The 20,397-nt window shown below is 34.5% G+C and overlaps 1 protein-coding gene across 1 annotated transcript in view; it reads left to right on the forward strand.

The window, feature by feature from the left end:
• Positions 1 to 8,159: 8,159 nt before the first annotated feature.
• WNK3 (WNK lysine deficient protein kinase 3) overlaps positions 8,160 to 20,397 on the forward strand; it is an 81,228-nt gene continuing 68,990 nt past the window's right edge. The window contains 3 exon segments of the mRNA XM_032210791.1: positions 8,160 to 8,271; positions 14,787 to 15,070; positions 15,072 to 15,435. Of these exon segments, the coding sequence (XP_032066682.1) occupies positions 14,916 to 15,070; positions 15,072 to 15,435 (519 nt within the window). The 5' untranslated portion in view covers positions 8,160 to 8,271; positions 14,787 to 14,915.

Raw genomic sequence — 20,397 nt, forward strand, 5'->3', positions numbered from 1 at the left:
TACAAGAGAATGCTCCTTATAAGCCAATCAATGCACGCTGACTGGTAAGGTCATCCATAGCAGTGTTTACAAATACTTGTGTCTGTCTCACATAGAGCACACATGTAATCTGTATGGGAGACAAGTTATCTTCCCAAATTAGGCAAGAGAGAAAGATGAAAACACTGTAGAAAAGGAAGAACAAAGTATCTAATGCAGTATATTAAAGAAAAAGGATTTGCAGATTTCCAAAGTCCAGAAATAGACTAGCTTCTGAAGGCTCTGATCAAAATATGATAACATTCTGCACATTCTCATTTTTTGGGGGGGATTTTTTAACAACAGGCTTACAAAAAAACAGTTTTCACAGTGGCAGACACATTTTTAGTCAGTTATGTTCACTTATTATTTTACTATCAAAGCAGAAAAATATATTGTCAGTACTAATATTGTAATTTTAATGCCCTAAAACTTACCGTGTTTGATCAATGTAATAACATGTCTTCTCAGAAAATGCTAGCTTTTCGTTTCTATATTGGGTCTGTTAAAGTGTGACCATTGGATTAATTTTTTTTAAATTTAATATATGTAGCCACCCATCTTTCAAAATGTTACTCTGGGCACATACAATTAAAACCATAAATCAGGCAAACATAAAAAATGAAGAATGCAAGAGAACTGCATTCATTTGACATTATATAACAATCATACAGGCTCACCATGGGATCTCCAAAGCGTGACCCGTCAAAACCGCGGTCCACTAAAGCGCGCCCGATTAAAGCGCGTACGTGACGTCATCAGCAGCGCGACAAATACGACCGCGGAGAAAAAAGGCCGCTTTAAAAAGCGCTTTTAAAGCAAGCCGATTCACGTAAAGGTAAGGGTTAGGGTTAGGGTTAGGTTAAAGGTTAGGGTTAGGTTTAGGGTTACGTTAAGCGTTAGGGTTAGGGTTAAGGTTAGGTTAAGGGTTAGGTTTAGGGTTAGGGTTAGGGTAAGGTTTAGGGTTAGGTTTGGGGGGGTTAGGGTAAGGTTTTCGCGTTAATTTTAAGTTTACCGCTCACAGCGTGCTGTTTTCGTCACGCTGTGATGACGTCACGTACGCGCTTTCGTCGAGCGCGCTTTAGTCTACCGCGGTTTTGTGGTGGAACCTCTCCAAAGTAGATGGAAAAACCAAGGTTTAAGGGCTTTCCAAAGGCAAACACGGATGGGGCCAAATTCACTGGAAAGAGAATAATTAGGGCTAACATCAAAATAATGACAATATTACTGCAACTAACAAAACTGACAGTGATGATATTGAAGTGGTGGATAACATATCTTTTTGAATCAACAACCAACAATAAAGAAGCCGGCAATCAAAAATATTCCAGAGACTACCACTTGAATAGCAACGAAAGTCCTGAAATGGATTTTTAGATGCTGGGATATATCTATACTTTTCTGTATTTATTTATTTTGCTATTTATTTGAAATGATTAGCCACTAAACTCCAACAAGAAAGCAGGTTGGAGGCTTGCTTTAGTCCAGTGATAAAATATCAGGCAGAACTTTTGGAAGCTGAAAGTTGTAACTGTGTTATCATTGTCTTTTTGAGATGCACCTTTTGCGCTCTGCTGGAGCTGATCTACACTGTTCAGGCTTTTTTAATTGTATACCACCGAGCGCCATATTTGTGCAATATGTAGCTATATAAACCTGATAAACTTTTAAAGCAGTCCTTTTTACTAGTATCTTTTTGAATTTTGTTCCTTTTTTTCTTTTTTTGTTATTTTAAAAGCAGCAAAAATTTTAAATTAAAAAAGATGGCAGGCTTGGAAGAGCAGCCAAGATGGTGAAGTGAAAGCACCTAGTGATCAGAGTGCTCTGATAAATTTCTATTTTTATCTTACATTATCAGTCTAATCCCCCTTTTAATTACTGAGTTCTGTGCATTACTATATTTGACAACTGGCCAAGAACTGAGAATTGTTTATACATGGTCAGCAAGAGAAAATAACAGTATGGGAAAGACGAAGCAATGACAAGGAATGAATTCTGGCCCATACATATTGCTCAAAACATCTTAGCAATAAAAACTAGATGACCTAATAAAATTGTTTAAAAAGGCATCTGAAAACTAAAATGTAAGTGATGACACCACCAACATTGCTTACAGTCTTGGCAAAGTCAAAACCACGAATCCAATGCACAAATAATGAGTCCAAGGAGAGGGACAAGAGAAACAGAGAACTTTAATCCAGAATTTTAAGCACAGCACAATAAAGATAACAGCTGAGATTTGAAAAGTTGTTCACAGTTTTTTCTCTCAGGGATTGAGGACACTAAGCCATGCTGAGTCTCCACAGATACGCAGAGTTGAGGCACATTGTTCATTAGGGTCTACTTTCCTGCTGGCCAGTTTACCTGCAGAGCTCATCCCTTCTGCTGCATCTTCAAAGCAGGATTGTACCTGGTTGTCCTCTTTCCTTCTACTTTTTCCCAGCATTAGAGCCTTCTCCAGAGAGTTAGGAGTCAAAAGTAACTCCTGCCCAACCCTGCAATATGTAGTACTCCCCAGTCTGTTTCTACATATCTTCTCCCAATTGATTACATAGTAATTTTCTATTACCAATTACTTTCTTCAATGCTGTAGTAATTTCAAGGATAGGATTCAAAGCCTAGTATTCATATGCATTGCACAAAACATGCCAAATCTTAAACCATGGTTAAGAAATCAATATGGCAAGCAACAGTGAAACTCATTTCATTTTGTCATAGTGTACTGTGAGAACTAGTTATGTTAAGCCAGAATGTGGTTTTAGTTTGGCAAGAGTGTGTGAACATAGCCACTGCAGTTTTATAAATCATGGATTTTATCTTAGTGTATTACACAAAAGGAGCCATCTAGATTTGATTGCAGACTGATGATAGGATTGCCATTTTTATACTCCTGATATAAAACTGTGTTAAAGTAGATGGGCTATTGCTCCATAGCTCCTTTGTCTGCTCTGTAAATTTTCTATTAAAGACCGTTTTAAACTGTGATTTCCCAGTCTGAACTATTTTAATATCTTATTTAGAGAATAAGAGATTTGAAAAAGAAAATATATTTTATTAATTATAAAAGAATTAAAAATAAAAATAAAGAAGTATATTTTATTAATTTTCAGAGATAGTTATACTAGGTAGAATTTTTCCATTTCATGAAAAGGAAGAGGAATCAGTTTTATATGTACTATAGTAAAAGTAATTGAAAAATAATCTGTTCCACCATTTGTTTAATTGCTCATGAGTATATTGAACTAGTATAAAATTTAAAATAAAATATAAAATAGACATAAATCTATGTGGTAGGAGTAAAAGAATGACTTGATGGCACATAATCAATACTTAACTAGGAACTGGAGCCTTATAATTCATATAGAGGCATATATACCTTTATTCTTGGAAGTGCTTTAAGCTCCCAGCACTCAATGTGTTGTATAATTTAATAATTTTCTCTTCAGTAATGTTTTCTTTACCTAGAAAGTAAATAGATTTGCAAATCTTAATTTTCTACACTCCTTTTGAAAACTGTGATTGAGTTAGCTATATTCAGTCTAAGTACATAATTTAGTTAAAAATTTATCAAGCAAAGATTGTAAAAAAATGCTTTGCTGAAAAGATGCTACTTCAGATTTAAAATCCTAGAGTGAAAACATTTGTTCACTTTCTATCTTTGAATTGGTTGTTTATTGATGTAATGGCATGGTTTGGAGTGAAAATGGAATATTCCAGACTTCTCTGGAACCTTCTGTTCCCAAATTTTTCAAGATGCAAATATATTTTGTTCCTGGATAAATTTACATATTTCAATTGCTCCTTTTATATAAAGATGCTAGTATTTAAGATTTTTTGTATATGTATGCAAATTTTTGCTGAACTTGTGGTAGTCAGATATCCCTACAGTATTAATGAATCTTTAATCATACTACATTAATTAGATATGTGAGTACAAATGACCCACTATACTGCCATCATATCCACAGTGATGCATTGGAAAGAACACATTTCTTTGACATCCGGGTAATAATATATCTCTGTCTCCCTCTCTAACAGAGATTAGATGGTTTATCCCAGTAGTTTGCTTCAGTAAGACTTTGTTCCTATATCAAGCTTTCCAAGAGAGCTTGCTCTGCTTCCATCTTCCCCTCCCCCATCTGTGAATGTGTGTGTGTGTGAGAGAGAGAGGGGGGGGGAATTCTTTAGAATAGTACAGCCCAGAGGAGAGGTGGAAGGGAGAGGATTGTTCTTCACCTGCTTATAAGGTTCACCATTACCCGGAAGTTCTTTCTTATAAGGAGGTGGGGGTCTTTTCTCCCTTGAATGCAGTGAGCATCCTCCAGCTCCTCTTTGCCGCGTCCATGGGGTTTGTTTGAGAGCAGTCCACAGAGATGGAGAGATGCATTCCACTTGGTGTTTACCCAAACCTTAAACATTTGGGTAAGAAGAAATGAGTATAAAGATTCTTCCCTCCTAAAAGCGGGTGGGTAGCAATGAGAGAGAGCGGAAGAAGAAGAAGAGGAGGGGTGCCTGGGCGGCTTTTGTGCATGTGATTACAGTATGTCTGGATGGATTGCCATGCTGAACGCTGCTTAGAATCCTGGTTGTTGGAGCAGAAAATGGATTCAGCCTGGGATTTATATTATAATCTTAAGTACCAGTAATTTGTTCATTAATTTCCATAAGATCAATTGGACTTAGTCCTTCTGAAGTATGTGTAGATTTTGTATTAGCAAGTATTTTTGTGGGGGGGGCGGTGATTAGTTGGGGAATTGGGATGGACAAAAAGCTCTAGGATTTCAATTATGAATGATGCTTGGTGTTGGGAAGACAGGTGTGTGTGTGTGTGTGTGAGTCAGGGTGGATGGAATTTCTTTGTAGAGTGAATCGTCTTCAGAGATGATGAGGTAGGGAGACAGAACGAACTAGTGTTTTATTTACCGTGCATGAAGGAAATGTGTGTATAAAGCTGTGTAGAGATCTCTGTGGGCTAAGCAGAAGAGAAGGAAACTTTCTTTTTAAAAATTACTTGTACTTCTGATATACATTTACCTTTTCTTCGTACCTTTGTATATGATTTATAATATTGATTCCACATACTCTGCCCTGATGTGGTTTTGATCCTATGCTGCAGGTTTTTTTTAAAAAAAAAATACCTTGTGACTATGTATTTCTTTAACCCCAAGGAATTTTGCAGACTAGATTCATCAATGGGGTTCTTTTCCCACAGAATGTTATATGTTTAAATGATCTTTATTTTAAAATAACTGTGCCTAAAGTTCTAGAACAGTTACTAGGAAATAAGCTGTACTGAGGCCAGTGAGTTTTATGATTAAGTAAATATAAGTATGCTTTTTAAGTATATCTAGTTTTTAATTTTAGCAAATAAACAATGATCTCTTCTACCTGGCGAATGTCTCTGTGGCTGATCTCTAAAATGAAGTACGTAGTTAATTTGTCTTCTGTAGCATTTTAAATTTTTATTTAGAACTATTCCATGTAATTCTTTATCAAATCTGTAATTATTATTGCACCCCTAGTAGATTGATAATTCCTTTGGGCTATATATAAATACAGTGAGTAATTTAATATAAAATGATCCAATCAGAGAGATCCACATTTCTTAGTTTTGAGATACGTCTTGAGATTGTACAAAGAGAATTTAAAGAATTGAGGGATATATGCTACATATATTGCGTTCCATGATGTTTCTGTTGCTGCTAGTGAAATCATTTGTGAACTCAGCTGTAGATGTTGGTATCTGGGTCAGGTGCACTATGGTAGATAAATCTGGCTACTGGTATTTTTGCTTTAGAAAGGTACAATGCATAAATCAGTAATTCAGAAAACTCTGTTACCTTTAGCAGTATGGAAGAATGTCTAGCAGAGTTTGAAATCACCGGTAGGGGTGGCTGTGGTGTCCCTTAGAAAAGAAATGAAAACAATTGTTTCTTCGTAGCAGAATTTAAACATGATGGGTAAATTGTGATGTAGTGTCACAGATGATGCTAGTATTCTGTGAAGTTCTAGTGATATTGTATGTTTCAAAATAATGATTTTATGCCAGCCATTCAGAGGAAATTTATCCCCTCCAGCCCTGAAGAGCTGTTACTTTGTAAATAGCAGGGCATGTATAATGCAGCACTGTATAGAATAGGAACTAAACAGAATCATTACAATTATTTTAGGCTGTTGTTGACATGTATGGGTTAAATAAAACTCACTAGAGTTCCATGTATCTTTTAAAAGTCAGCTGTTGTATGTGTATCCATTAGCAGCAGACCAGAAAATTTTGACATGTAGCTGAACTCAAATGCTGCTGTTGGGCAAAGGCCAGGATTTCTTAAGGTGACAGGATCTTTTAGTGAACCATATTAAACACCACAGCTGTGCATGTTTTGGAACTATTAATCATCATCTCTAACTGTTATTTAGTTCTAAGTATTAGTAGCAAATGAGAATATCCGCAAAAACCTGTATTTAGTTTTGTAGTTAACAGAGATCTTTACTATATGTTTTATCATCTGTATTTGGTTGCAGCTTTAATTATTTCTAAAACAAGCGCAATGTATTGTTGCTTGAATCCTGTATTTATAGATTTAAATTTATAGCTCAATTAAACAATAGTCTGACTTTGTGGCATGCTAAACCACCAACTAGTTTACCATTTAAGTCTAGCATGCTGTGTGACTGCAGCTTGTATAGATAGTTGATGCTTGAATATGTTATATAAAACCAGAACATTTAGTAACCATAGGTAAGCATCCCCTGTGAAAACATACTATACCTTTTTCAAAGTTAGAATTGGATACATCTCAGCAAATGTGATAAATTCCTGCTTTATCAAGGAATATAGACAGGAATTAAAATTCATTGCTAATTTTTATTTTCAGATAATCAAAATATTTTTTCTTTTCTGTAAATGCTTTCCTACATACAGTATCTTGCATCTACTCTTTTATTTTGATGTAAATGACTTTGGGCCCTAATAAGTATCAGTAGATATTTATTTAATATCATTATTAAATAAAGAAAATTGTGGCTTTTAGGTTGTATGAGTTCTCTATAATTTAATATGGTTAAATAGGTAAGTGAAGTCAACATTATAATGGCTAACAATCCATTTACGTTATATTTATATAATTCCACCCCACTCATTTTGAAATTGAACTTTTGTTCAATTTTAAGGTTCAATTTTAAGGTATGAAAAAGAAGCGTAGTATTTTGCTAAGTGATGCGGTATAAGTGGAACCTGTTTCATCCTCTAGGACAGGGGTGTCAAACTGTCATCGCAGCGTCGTCACATGATATATCAGGACTTCCCCACCCCCTTTGCTAAACTAGGTGTGGGCGTGACTAGTGTGTGACGCATCTGGCCAATGGGCTGCGGATTTGACAGTTCTGCTCTTGGAGTATTAATGTATTAGTGTAATAAAGTATTACACACTTTATTAGTTTGTAAACCAGTGATGAGGCATGACATATTATTTTGATACATCTGAAGTTAGTTTTGCAGGGGACTTTATATTATGGCAGATGGTAAATGTCACAATTTCTGCTTGAATTCTTGCCCTGCCAAGAATGAACTCCTGGAAACATTGGGCTTTCCTTTTTTATACAGAAAGTGTAATGAGTAAAATATTTGCTATTTTAGAAAATAAAGTTGTCTCAGAAATAAATAAGAAATTTAACACATTTCCATCAGTTTAATATTATTTTTATCCCATCCTAAAATAATATTTGGCATTTATATAGCAGTTTCTGAATGCTCAGATATATGTGTTATAGTAATTGGTATCACAGTAAGTAGTATACATTATTCTTATATTAAAGATGACATTGAAAGAATGTGGTTTGTTAATAGCTAAGTAACAAACCAGTGGCACAACCTGAATTTGAACTAGAGCTTTCTTGGTTTAAAATAAGCAGCTTTAATTCACCACAGCAATTTTGAACTTTTTATTTAAAATGTAGAAGTGTCACAAGATCGAGTTACTTTTTGACTTAGCAATAAATAATGTTGTTAACTAAAAACGTGTTCATGGTTTATGATTATTCATGGAATGTTATCTAAATGTTTTGAACCAGATATTTTTAGGTCAGTGCAGTTTAGATGTACTATTTGTTAATGAAGTTCTTTATTTGCTCGTAGAACTACTGCTTCCTCCCCCTAAGAATACAAATTGGAAACTAATTTCAACTTCAACAATGGAATATTGAATAATTATTGATCAAGCAGGCTACTGTTTTCTCATCAGGGATTTCTTTAAGGTATGTTAGACGGAGTCCTTTTTAAAGTACATGTGTGAGTACTAAATTGTTTTCAAAAGTTCTGGGAGCAGCCAACAATTGTAGTCTTGTCAATATTAACTGAGAATGTCATCCAGAATGACAGTGAATGTAGCAATGTTTTACTAAATTACTAAACATAACTTTTTTCATATTGTATTAACTGGGCCTTTGGGGTTTTAAACTATGGTCTATAACGTCAAGCTTCATAATGGAAGTAGGTGGAAGTCTACTAAGTTGCCATCTTTGTTTTGTTTTTTTAAAGAAGGATGATAAAGGAGAGGGGGGAAAGGATACATTGGAAAGGAGAAACCTGTTCTCTCTACCCTTTTGTTGGGTAACATAAGTCATGTTATAGTCCAGAAATATTGGTTTAAGAAAGGTTATCTTACATTATATAGCTTTGCATGGAAATATCATTCATTTGAATTTCATTTATCTCTAGAGAATCTTAAAGCCATCCATAATTTATTGCAACATGTTGTATAAATCCAATCCACGTGTTTATCTTATGGTTCAGTATATCATATTAACCCAAGAAATTAAGTTAATAAAATAAACCATGCTTCACTTAACCATAGGTGCTTACCTCATGTAAATGCAGATAGAGAATTATAACGGATGAACATTCTCCAGCAGCAGAATAAAATACCAAATAGTATTATTGTATGGATTTTAGACTAACTTAATGAGAGTAATTAATTGAATTAGCTTTACAGATCAGTTATCTGAAGTATCATGACACTTTTATTAAATATTTATATAAGTATGTCATATATATTATATAATTTTATTTAGATAAATATTTAATATACAAGAACCAAGTTGGTGTAGTGGTTAAAGCATGTCTAGAAAACAGAAGACCATGTGATTTAGTCCTGACTTAGGCTAACTGGGGGACTTTGGGCCAGTATATTCACTCTTAGCTCTAGGAAGGACACTTTGCCAAGATAACTGCTTGGACTTATCCAGGCAATCACCAGGAGCCAACACTGACTCAAAGGTATGTGTATGTATATGTGTGTGCACGCATGCAAACACATATTAATGTAGGACGGTAAAAAAATAATAAAAAAGGCGAAGAATAGAATATTTATCTTCTTCATTGAGGTTGTCCATAAAATAATTGTTCGGTTGATTCAGTAATTCATTCAGAATTGTACATAATATGATCATAAATAATTGTTTTTGATTTTATATAGATTAGAGAGTTTTTTACATCAACTTTCTCATCTGATTTTTAAAACTTATTTTTAATTTATTTGATTTCTATAGCCACCTAACAATTTCAACAAATGACACTGGACAGTGTACATCATACTACATAAAAACAATTAAAAAATTAAAATAATTAAAACAGTGCAAAATAAATATAAGGAACCAAGTAAAACTATTATTATGGATGTTAATACAGGAAATGAGCCCCTTTTTGGAGTATTAATCATAGGAAGAGGAACAGAAGGCCTCTGGGAAGTACAGTATTCCTATGCTTAACATGAATACCTGGAAAATCCTAAAAATAGGCAGAAATTATGGTACTGAAATTTAGCAGGAAAATGGGTGAACTACTGTATAGTCCTGTGATTTTTACTCTCTTCAGAAATTTGGGGGAAGTGTATAACTGAAATGAGACTATTTGCTACCAAATCTTGGTAGTGTAGTCTCAGAATACTGTATTCTATTGTTTATTTAATCCAAATTTTGCTTCACAAATCATAAATTAAACATGAGTTGGATTTGCACAAGCTAGTGCTACTTAATTAGTGTTAATTAGTGATGTATTAATAACGGAGCACAGTTATTGTCTACTATTGATAAGCATCTAAATTGTAGTCCATTACAGTATAATCTTTGAACTGTTCAAGCCTAAATATATATATTTCTTTGCCTTTGTTTTTCTTCCCAGATTGTATGTTTTCATTTATTTCTTATAAAAGTGATAGTGTGGTTTCCTTAGCATTGTTTATCTGTTACATTGTTTCAGTTTGGCTAGTTTCCTAAAATAGTGCATTGTGCATTTTTAAATAACTAAAATCTCTAGGATTGGATTTAATTAATACAGTAACCCAAAATAAGTATGTGAATAACTTCCAACATTTTAAAGCTTTAAATATAGTTTTATTATGCAATATAATAAGCAAACAATTTTTTTTTTAAAAAAAAAACTTGTTTATGTATACAAGTGGGAGGTACTTTGATTTTAAAAGTCAGTATAGGAATGTTATAGGCTCAGTTGGCTTTTGGCCTCAAACGTGAATTGTCGATTATATGTTGTATGTTTGTTCCCGTTAGAATATGCTCTGGATTCCATTTCAAGTAGTCTTAGCAAAAGAACTGCACCTGTGAATTCACATTTTCTCTTGGGAGCAGGTTGGGGGGGGGGATTGCTGGACCAGGCTATTAATAATATTTTGTTACAGAGTGGGCGAGTTGTTAAAATTAATTTTCTTAGCATGCTTCAGTTGCTAATTTATTTTGATTTTACTGTGTAAAGGTAAAATAACTAGGTAAAGCAACCATTGTTAGAATTTAATGGAGTTCTTTGATATCATTTTCTTTTGTTTTATATCTCAAAAATAGAGAATGATATTCACAGGGAATGAGATTACAGAATGCACGATTTTAGAACATTTCAAGTTTTAGAACATAACTAGTGTTATGTTGTTAGTTTATGGATTGATATATTTATTTTTATTTTATTTTATTATTTATGCCTTTGAATCATTATGGATGTCTGACAACTGCCTGGACTAGCCCCTGCAGTTTTCTTGGCAAGGTTTTTAGAAGTGGTTTGTTACTTTTGCTGAATGATTTCTAAATTTGCTGATTGAAAAATAGTCTGAATATAGGATAGTAGAAATCTTTGTAATATAATCTTAAATGGGAAGATGAATAATCACTTTATAATCACTACCAAGAAGGTCAGAAGTTCAGGGGTTAAATTATCTTTTTCTTTTTCTTATGTTTTTTCTACTTTTATCTTTTTTATTCTTTTTAACTTTATTTTCATGTTTATCTTTTATTTATGTAGAAATCTTCAATAAAAATTATATCTTAAAAAAGGAAGTGATTTGCCATGCCTCTTTTCTGAGGCTAAAAGAGAGTGACAGGCCCAAGATCATCCACTTGACTTTGTGCCTAAGGCAGGACTAGAACTCAGATACCAGGTTTCTAACCTGATCCTTTAACCATTACTTCCAGCTGCCTCTCTTAATATATTCTACACTGTAATAATTTGGGTATCTCACATGGGCTTACAGAATGTGTGCAAAATCCAGGACCCTTGAGTCCGAAGGAATAAAATTTGGGAACGTTGTGGCTGCTTCAGTGTTGCTGGCTTCTGCTTGCTGCTGCGTTGCTGCTACTGTCATGTCATCTTCATTTTCAGTGTTCTGAGACAGATTCTCATCCAGTCTCACAAACCCTCCCTCCCTCATCCTGCAGCAACAACTTACTTTCCAGCTGGGAAGGGAAGGGAGATATTTATTTATTTGTATCCTGCCTTTATTATTATTAGAAATAATTAAGGTAGTGAACATACTCAACACACCTATACTCAACACACCTTCCTCCTTCTATTTTCCCCACAACGACAATCCTGTGAGATGGATTGGGCTGAGAGAGTGTGACTGGCCCAAAGTCACAGCTGGTTTCATGCCTAAATGGGACTAGAACACACAGTCTCCAGCTTTTTAGCCTGGGACCTTAATCACTAGACCAAACTGGCTGTCCAATATCCAGTGTTCCCTACCAGATTCTCACAAGGAAAGTCAATGGGGAAGCCGGCAGAAAGTTAGAAGTTGTTCTTGCTTTTTTGCCTGCCTTTGGTCATTCTGTTTCTGTGTTTTAAGGGAAATGTCTCAGAAGAGATGATCGAATGGGGCATGGGTTGTCAAGTATTATATACTGATTAATTTTGTTCTGCATTTAATGATCCCTGTCCTATTGTCCTATTCACATTAAAGGATATTTCTACCAAGTCTCCCTTCTATTTATAATTCCTGCACTGTGTCCTACATATTTCCCCAAAAGGCCTTGATGACATGACTGTGCAATTAGTTTGGGTCCCCAATGGAGGTGTGACAGGTTGGAGGTGGGTATTGAAATAGATAACACCTTACCTGCCTCCTGTCCACATTTTGTTCCCTACCTCTCCATCCTGGTTAGTTTTATTTTACTTGACTTTTATTGGTTTGATGTTTTATAGTGCATTTTAATCAAATGTCTATAAGCCACTTAGAGTCATCTTCCTGTTGGAGTACACAAGGCTGAGGATGGGGATGGGAAAGGCTAATTCTATCTAATTAATTTTACCCTTTTTCCATGGGTAAGAATGACACTAAAATGGCATTGGCGCTTTCTCATGCATGTTTCCATAATGCTGAGGGATTTCTAGTGGGCTATGTACACAGAGCCAATTCAGAAATTAATTGATTCAGTTAATCAATTGCCTCTAAAGGAAATGCTGAAAGATAGTTGTGTAGCATTTTCACTGTAGTTGTAGGGTAGGCAGTTCCCGGTCTCACTTTGCTTCCTCACTCGTGAGATGTTTTTTTGCTTCACAGACTATAGATATTATGATGCTTTGTTGCTGTTCCCCCATTAGTTTCAGGCTATTTAGCAGAGGGACTTTGCTGCATTCCAACAGAGTAGCAGCTGGACTTGGGATGGGGGTTATTTGTTTCTTGCTATAAAACTGAAACGTAGCAAGGGAGGAACAAGAAGGAGGATGGAGTGTTTTGCTATTTTTAGTGTTTCCCCATTGACTAGTTAGAAGAGTACTGGCTCAAGAATAGGTGGAAACATTTGCTGAGTGCACCACAAAATTGTGAAAATGCTGCTAATAGTTGGTGGAATGCTGAACCTGAAAATTGTATGGAGGAAGCTTCTGTTTCTTTCACAGAAAAAAGGCAGAAGAAGCTTGCCATGCAAATAATACCCTCTCTTTGAATGATCTTCTGTTGCTTTATATCCAAAAAGTGATTGTGTTATAAATATTCTCTTTATTGAACAAATTTTAAATGTAGTGATACAGGATATCTTAATTATTTTTCTCCAATACCAAGTACAATATTTGCCCATTTTTATTTTTTCTTTACAGCATATATTACACTAGTTTTTTTTTAAACTCACTCAGATTCTGCATATACCTACTGTATCTTCATTATGAAACTGTAGAGTTCCAAAATACATTCACAAGGAATGTCAAGTTTAATTGAAGTACTACAGCACGTTGGTTTTCTCATGGCTGTTCTTTTTCTTGCTCTTTTTAAAACGGATGTTTCAAGGCACGTTAAAATATAATATTAAAAGCTTGACACAGTAACGTGGATTTGGATTGTTTTATGAAACCATTACATATATTAATTGATTTAACTAAAATGTGTAGTACAGTAAAAGATTTTGGCTTATGCACTGATGCTGAGTAGTTAAGTCTTTGCTGCAACACATTGCTTTCAGCATTTGTAAATAAACTTGACATGTGAGTGTAAATATCTAGAGGGATTTGAATAAATTCCATTAACTCCATTTGCTTGAAGATGTGGTGTTACAGAGGCTGGCTGATTAAATAAACTCCCATTGAGGCATGGATTTTTCTTTTTTTACATTTGAAAGCTTGCTTTAAAAAAAACACCTCAGCTTTAAACCACATGAAAAACCTCAAGCACTTTGGACAGTTCTCCATCATAATACAGCATACTAGCTGGAAATACCAGTTTATCCACAATGCACTTTCAGAACATAAGAATAAAATGCCTCTTTTATTTCATTTATAAGGAACAATTGTGGTCAGATCAGAACACAAAGGGAGTAGTTTCTGAAAAAATAGTTACTAAGTAATTTCTGTTTTTTCAAGCAATATAGGTAGAAGCATTACTGTATAAGCAGGATTTTTAGTCAGACTATATTATATGTTGATCTCTTATTGTTATATGACTTTAAACAATCAGTGTCATTTGTTTGTGTTCATTTTTTTTCCTGGAAGCTTTTTATATGGAGAAATAATTCAAATTACAAGGTTCCAAGCTTGTTAGGGTTCTTGGAAACCCAAAAGAAGGAATCTTGTTAAGCATACAATGTGAAATGTAATACAGGTAAAGTAGGAGACAACAAAGTGTGTTAAGTTCCTAAGCATGCATCAACTCTGACAATTAATTCATTGGGTGAATTAACTAACAATTACTGAATTTAAGAAGTTGGAAAGGGAGGAAATATTTAGGTCAACAAACTCCATTCATATGTCAAACTGCCAAGGGATTTGTTTACAGTAACATCATGTGATGTTAAACTCTTGAAGCCAATAATCTAAGGTGATCTATATAGTACATTATTCAGCTTACTTTCTCAGCGGTAAAAATGTCTTTAAACAAAAAACTATGTTTCTGTTGCTGGGATAAAGAAGGTAGACTAATTAACTGAACACTGCAGTTTTGATGCCTGCTTCAGATTTCACCTTTTAAAATGAATCTTTCCCCCCTCCTTCCTTCTTGTTACAGGTTGCTATGGGAATCTTATGATAATCTGAGAGGAAGTAAGTCCTGATAATATTGCAGTTATTCATCATGTGCCTGGAGTGAAGAGGAAGGGAAACACTTCATATCTAAGTGCCAAGGCTCTGCTGTGTCATGGCTACAGACTCTGGTGAATCAGCCAGCACAGAAGAATCAGAGAAACCTGATGGAGTTTCTTTGGAATGTGTGAATCCTTCTGTTGATGTTATTTTGACCATGGAGGCCAGGACCAAAGAGGGGCTTAGCACCCCTGCCTCTGGGGCAATTGTAGAAAGAAAAGGTTTTTCCGAAAAGTGTGGAGATAATAGAGGATGAAAAGGACTTGGAACTTACTCCACGGAATGAGCAAGAACAATTTATCTTGGGTGATCAGAGGATGATCCATCTTTCTGCCAGTATACTTGTGGCTGAGCAAGAAGCCAGAAATGAGCAAAATTCAAAGGTAATTATGGAAGCCGCGAAGGAAAGGACGAAGAAGGAGATAGAAGAGGAGGCAGAGATGAAGGCTGTGGCTACATCACCTGGTGGAAGATTTCTGAAATTTGACATTGAGTTGGGAAGAGGAGCTTTCAAAACTGTCTTCAAGGGTCTGGACACAGAAACCTGGGTAGAAGTTGCTTGGTGTGAACTGCAGGTGAGTGTGAATGAGCTCCATCAGTCAGTGAGCTAATTGTATGCTCTGATTTAACCACTGAGAAGGTAAGTAGATGTGCTGAACTTTATGGCTGCTTTGATCATATTATAGAAGGTATGTCATGGCTCCTAATATAATATCTACCAGGTTTTTGTAGGACTTTTTAAAAAAAAGTTGTTATGGTTGCACATAAGTATGGTGGCTATTTCAATAAATGCCTAGAAGGCAGAGAGAATAGGTAATTTGGGGGATGAAGTCCTAATCTCTCAACCAGTTCTGTTAGCTATTTCGTATTTTCATACTTCTTTCATACACTGGGGAAACCTCCAAAGTGAGCAAATCCTGCCTTCCCTTAATGAAAACAAAGTCGTACCTGAATTGTACAGCAACTGAAGTCTCAATTATATATACTCATGAACATTTTGAACAATTTGATGTGATTTACAAGATTGCATTTTATTGTAATTTAAAACAATTTAGAACATCAAATGACTGGATTTATTTTCCATTTTAAGAACTCTCCTGAACTGAAATTCTTTCATACAAACTTTGATAATGTTGATATGGTATTTCTTTTTTCATAAGTTCACAAATCAAATAATTGAATGAAATAATAGACTGTAGTTGTAGTTTTTTAAAGTACACACAGAAAATAAATTCCAAAATGATTTAATCATAGGTCTGCAACATGTACATTCAAGTTCTTTAATAGTGCAGTATAATGTGCAAATGTGGATTTCTGATTCGTTAGTTGTCCGTTATATAGTGGCTGACTAGAATATGTAACCATGGCTTGTGGGTGGTCTTTTCCTGGCTTCTACCCAATGGAAAAGGATAGAAGAAATGGCCACAACATGAAAATACTCCTATAACATCTTGCTAGTGCTTTTACCACTGTAACCACAATATGAAGTATTGGGAATTGGGTTATCCACAATAACCTAAGTACATGCCAGATCAGTATTGGCTTGCAATTAAGAAAATTAAAAACCAAGAAACATTTTAAATTTGGAAGTTGGTCCTTCTTGGTTTTGACAGTCAAATTAAGTACTTGGAAGAACAACTGGTCACATAATATAAAACTGTATGGCAGTTTCTATCAAAGAGTACAGTATCACTCAGGAAAAGACAAGTGGAAAAGTGTTAAACTACAGAAGTGGGAAAACATGAGGCCCCAGTGCTTGTGGTCAGAATTAAGGCAACAGAATATGGTTAAAGATAAATCTGACCTAGATAAGCATGTAACACTTAACCTGAATGAAATATCTTATTGCGGGATCCAATCTGGGTCAGGCCCCAGGACCAGAGGTTTAGTTTTCCGAGTTTTAGGACTCATGCTGGAGCCCATCCTCAGGGAACTGGTCCCAGTCCAAAAGTTCGGAAGACTAAACCTCTAGTCTGGTGACCTACGCAGATGAATCTTGCAACATTATCCTGGGATAGTATATTTGCATTTATTCATAAAGTATCTTGTATTGTACATGCTGTAGTCATAAGAAAATGCAGGCTAATAATGCTGAACAAGGGATGAGTTTATGTGCGAAGTTTTTTTATCAGTAGGGGTTGGGGATTTTTCTGCCTTTTCCCCTCTGCTTGTGCTTCTCTTTCTGGAATTCTTATTTGTTCCCAAGCTTCTGCCCTATTATCTCAAAAATCCTTTTCAAGCCCTCTTTCCCTATGGCCATCCTTGTAAGTAGCCTATTAAATGTTGGGTTCATGCAAATTGTTACATAGCTATTATCGGAGGATTGAAGACATACTTGCATAATGAACAAAGTTCTTTATTTGGAGAAAACACTCCTATTGTTTAGGTTTTGCATGATTTCCTGGTTTTTTTTTTTAACTACCAAGGAAAATTGTAAAAGAGGCATTTGAAACATTCATTTCAGCTTGCCTCCCATTTTCTCTGTTTCAGATAGTATTCCTATGGTTTGTAGGAGAACTTGATACAAGGAAAGAAAATGTTCCTGTGTTCTTAAAATTTTGTCTAGAAAAAACATTGCAAGATGTAAGGATGAGAAGAAGTCACAATATTTGATGATACAAAAATACTGTTTTCTTTACACCTTGCTACTCTCCCCATCTGTGCTGGCAAAATGTTATGGAGGATAAAGAGGAGACAGAATTTTTTGAATGGTGTAGTATTAAAAAGTGATTAGACATTGTAATGCTTGATAGGTCTGCTGTTAGCTGTAATAATTTAAATAAATTTACAGGTTTAAAGCCAGTTGCTTGAGTTCACAGCTTGAAAATTTATTGGAAGCAAATGATTGGCTGTTTCTTCATTTCCTGGGATTACATTCATGCTGACTAGGAATGTTGATAGTAGTTGCAGTGCATTTGGAAGACCTTCGTGTTGAAATTCTGTGCTTAAGGCAGTGTGATCTTACTGATCTTCCTAAAATACGATTTTTGACCTTTTTTCAAAAGCAACCATTTACATTTTAATTTGTATTTTTTCTTATTTCTATTGTTTTGCAATACTAACTACATTTATGATTAAATTTAAATTTCATTTTCTCTCTTAGACTAAATATCTTGGTGGATTAAAATTCCTATTAAGACTTAGTCTTGAGAATGACCCTTGTAAACCTCTTAGAGAGGGCTGTAAAACACTGTGAGGCGGTATATAAGTCTAAAAGCTATTGCTATGCTACTTCAGTATAATAAATAGGAGGTGAAAATATGGGATATTGGAAGGGGGAAAGGGAATGGATCATTTAAATAAGCTAACTCATTGCATGTGTTTTATTTCTGTTTTTGTTTTTGTCATAGAAAATTGACTTGAGCAGCTGTGATTAAAAATAAAACAGTATGCACTTGTTTTTCCCTATATACCTATCAGTGGGTGGTGGAATAACTACTGTATGCTTCATAATTGGTTTAATTTCTTCCACAGCTAATTCAGCCTAACCTTGTCAGAATTTTCCATGCAATGTTTCTAAACATCAGAGCTTACATTATGCTGCCTCATCACTTACAATGCACAGACTTATACTTGTCAGTTACAGTGCTCATTGATTGAACACCATAATCAATATCCTTAGTTGTACTAAGATGTTATAGAAGCTATTTAGCAAGGCTGTTTATTTAAAGGATCTTTGATATGACTTTGGGTTAGAATTTTAGTTATTGAGTTACTAAAACCAACTTTAAGACTTTTTTTTAGAAGTAAGCCCTCTAGGAAGAAATTAAATTGATTTTAGGTGAGTATGCCAGATGTATTTTTATCTGTGTATTTCTAACTATTTCATAGTTGTGATATAGGATTTCCAATGTTTTAGAGATGGGAGGCACATTTTGAATGTTATGGGTTATGTGTCTGACAAAGACACACTTGGAATTTAAAATTATTGGACTTCATTATGTTTGTTTAGAAAATGACTATTAAAAAACTTTATTGAAGATATAATAAGGATAATGCTTCATTAAAATATATTTTCTACATATTAGCCCTTATTGTGGCTAAAGGACTGATATTACAGCATTAGAAAGATAATGTAGGACTCAATTTAGTCAATGGATTGAAGATCTGATTGCACTTGCCATATGAGCTGATTGCCTACAGACGTAGATTTTGTATCACTAGTGCAATAAAATATGAGACTCATTGTACAGAATATAGTAAAAAATTTACTATAGTATAGTAAATAGTAAAAAAATATATCCAATATCTATTAAGAGTTACCAGAAATAACAATAACATATATTTTAACTTCAATCAAATAAACCAAACTCCTTTCCTTACATTTAACACTTTAATACCAGCGTGTTACTTTCTATGAACATTTTTAAAAAGATCTCTTCTTCCCATATTTCATCTCATATCTTAAACAAATCTTTAAAGGCTCAGCATTTGGTGCTGGTCAACAAAACCCATTAAGAGTTACAAGAAATAATATTTGTTTTTAATCTTGATTAAATAAATCAACTTTGTATTCTTTCTCTTTGCTTTTAAAAATCTTGCTTTTTAATCTCTTTAAATACTGTCCCAGAACTTGATTTGTTTTCATTTTCTCTTTCTGTTTTCTGTAAAATACCTTCAAAACTTTAACACATCTCTTTTGCAAATTCAAAATAAGAAAGTTATCAAAGTCACTTTTTTGGTTTGTTATTTGTATATCTCTTTTAATTGAGACATCAGCCAGTCTCATTTGTAAATCCAGTGTAATATCTTTTACCATATCATTCCTGTCTCTAGTCAAATAGCCTGTTTATTTTGACCAATGAAACCTGTTTCTGTTCTATAACCTCTTATAATTCTATTTTTATAATTGCAGAAAATTTTAATATTTTCTGAGTGCATTGTTCCCAAATATCCTTGAATTCTTCCAACATTAAAAGCATTTTGTTCCATTATATATTAGTGAGTCTCCTTTAATTGTAATCTTTAGTTCTTTCTAGTTCCCTTTCTTGAGTTAATGAAGCACTGAAGCCATGCAAATGCTTTTAGGAATCATTTTTAATACACAGCCACTCTTACCACCCAGAGTTGCTCTTTGGGTTTGATGAGCAGCCTCTAAAATAAATGTGGTTCAACTTTTAAAAACGTTATCCTAGAATGCATTTTTAGGTCTCTCAGCACACGATAGTTCACATATAGTAATTAGCAGCCTTGCTGCTACATTTTGTACCCAGTAAAACTCCTGAGCACTATTTAAGAACCCATAGAAGGGATCAAATAGGACGTAACCAAAGCATGGATAACTTGCTAAGATTTGCTTTACTCAGGAACAGTTGCAGGTGGTATGTTAGATATAACTGTGCAAAAGCATCTTAGTAGCTAAGTTCCTATATCAGTTATGATCAAAGAGCACTTCAAGACGATTTCAAGGAAATGCAGTCTCTTCAAAAACAGACTGAAATGCAGTTCCAGAGTTAGTTGATTGTTTTCCAACACCTGGCTTATCTGGATTTTATCTCTACCTGTTTACCCCATGTAGCCCAATACTGGACTTGGGT

This window comes from Thamnophis elegans, chromosome 2 (assembly GCF_009769535.1).
Source record: "Thamnophis elegans isolate rThaEle1 chromosome 2, rThaEle1.pri, whole genome shotgun sequence".
NCBI classification, from domain to species: domain Eukaryota; kingdom Metazoa; phylum Chordata; class Lepidosauria; order Squamata; family Colubridae; genus Thamnophis; species Thamnophis elegans.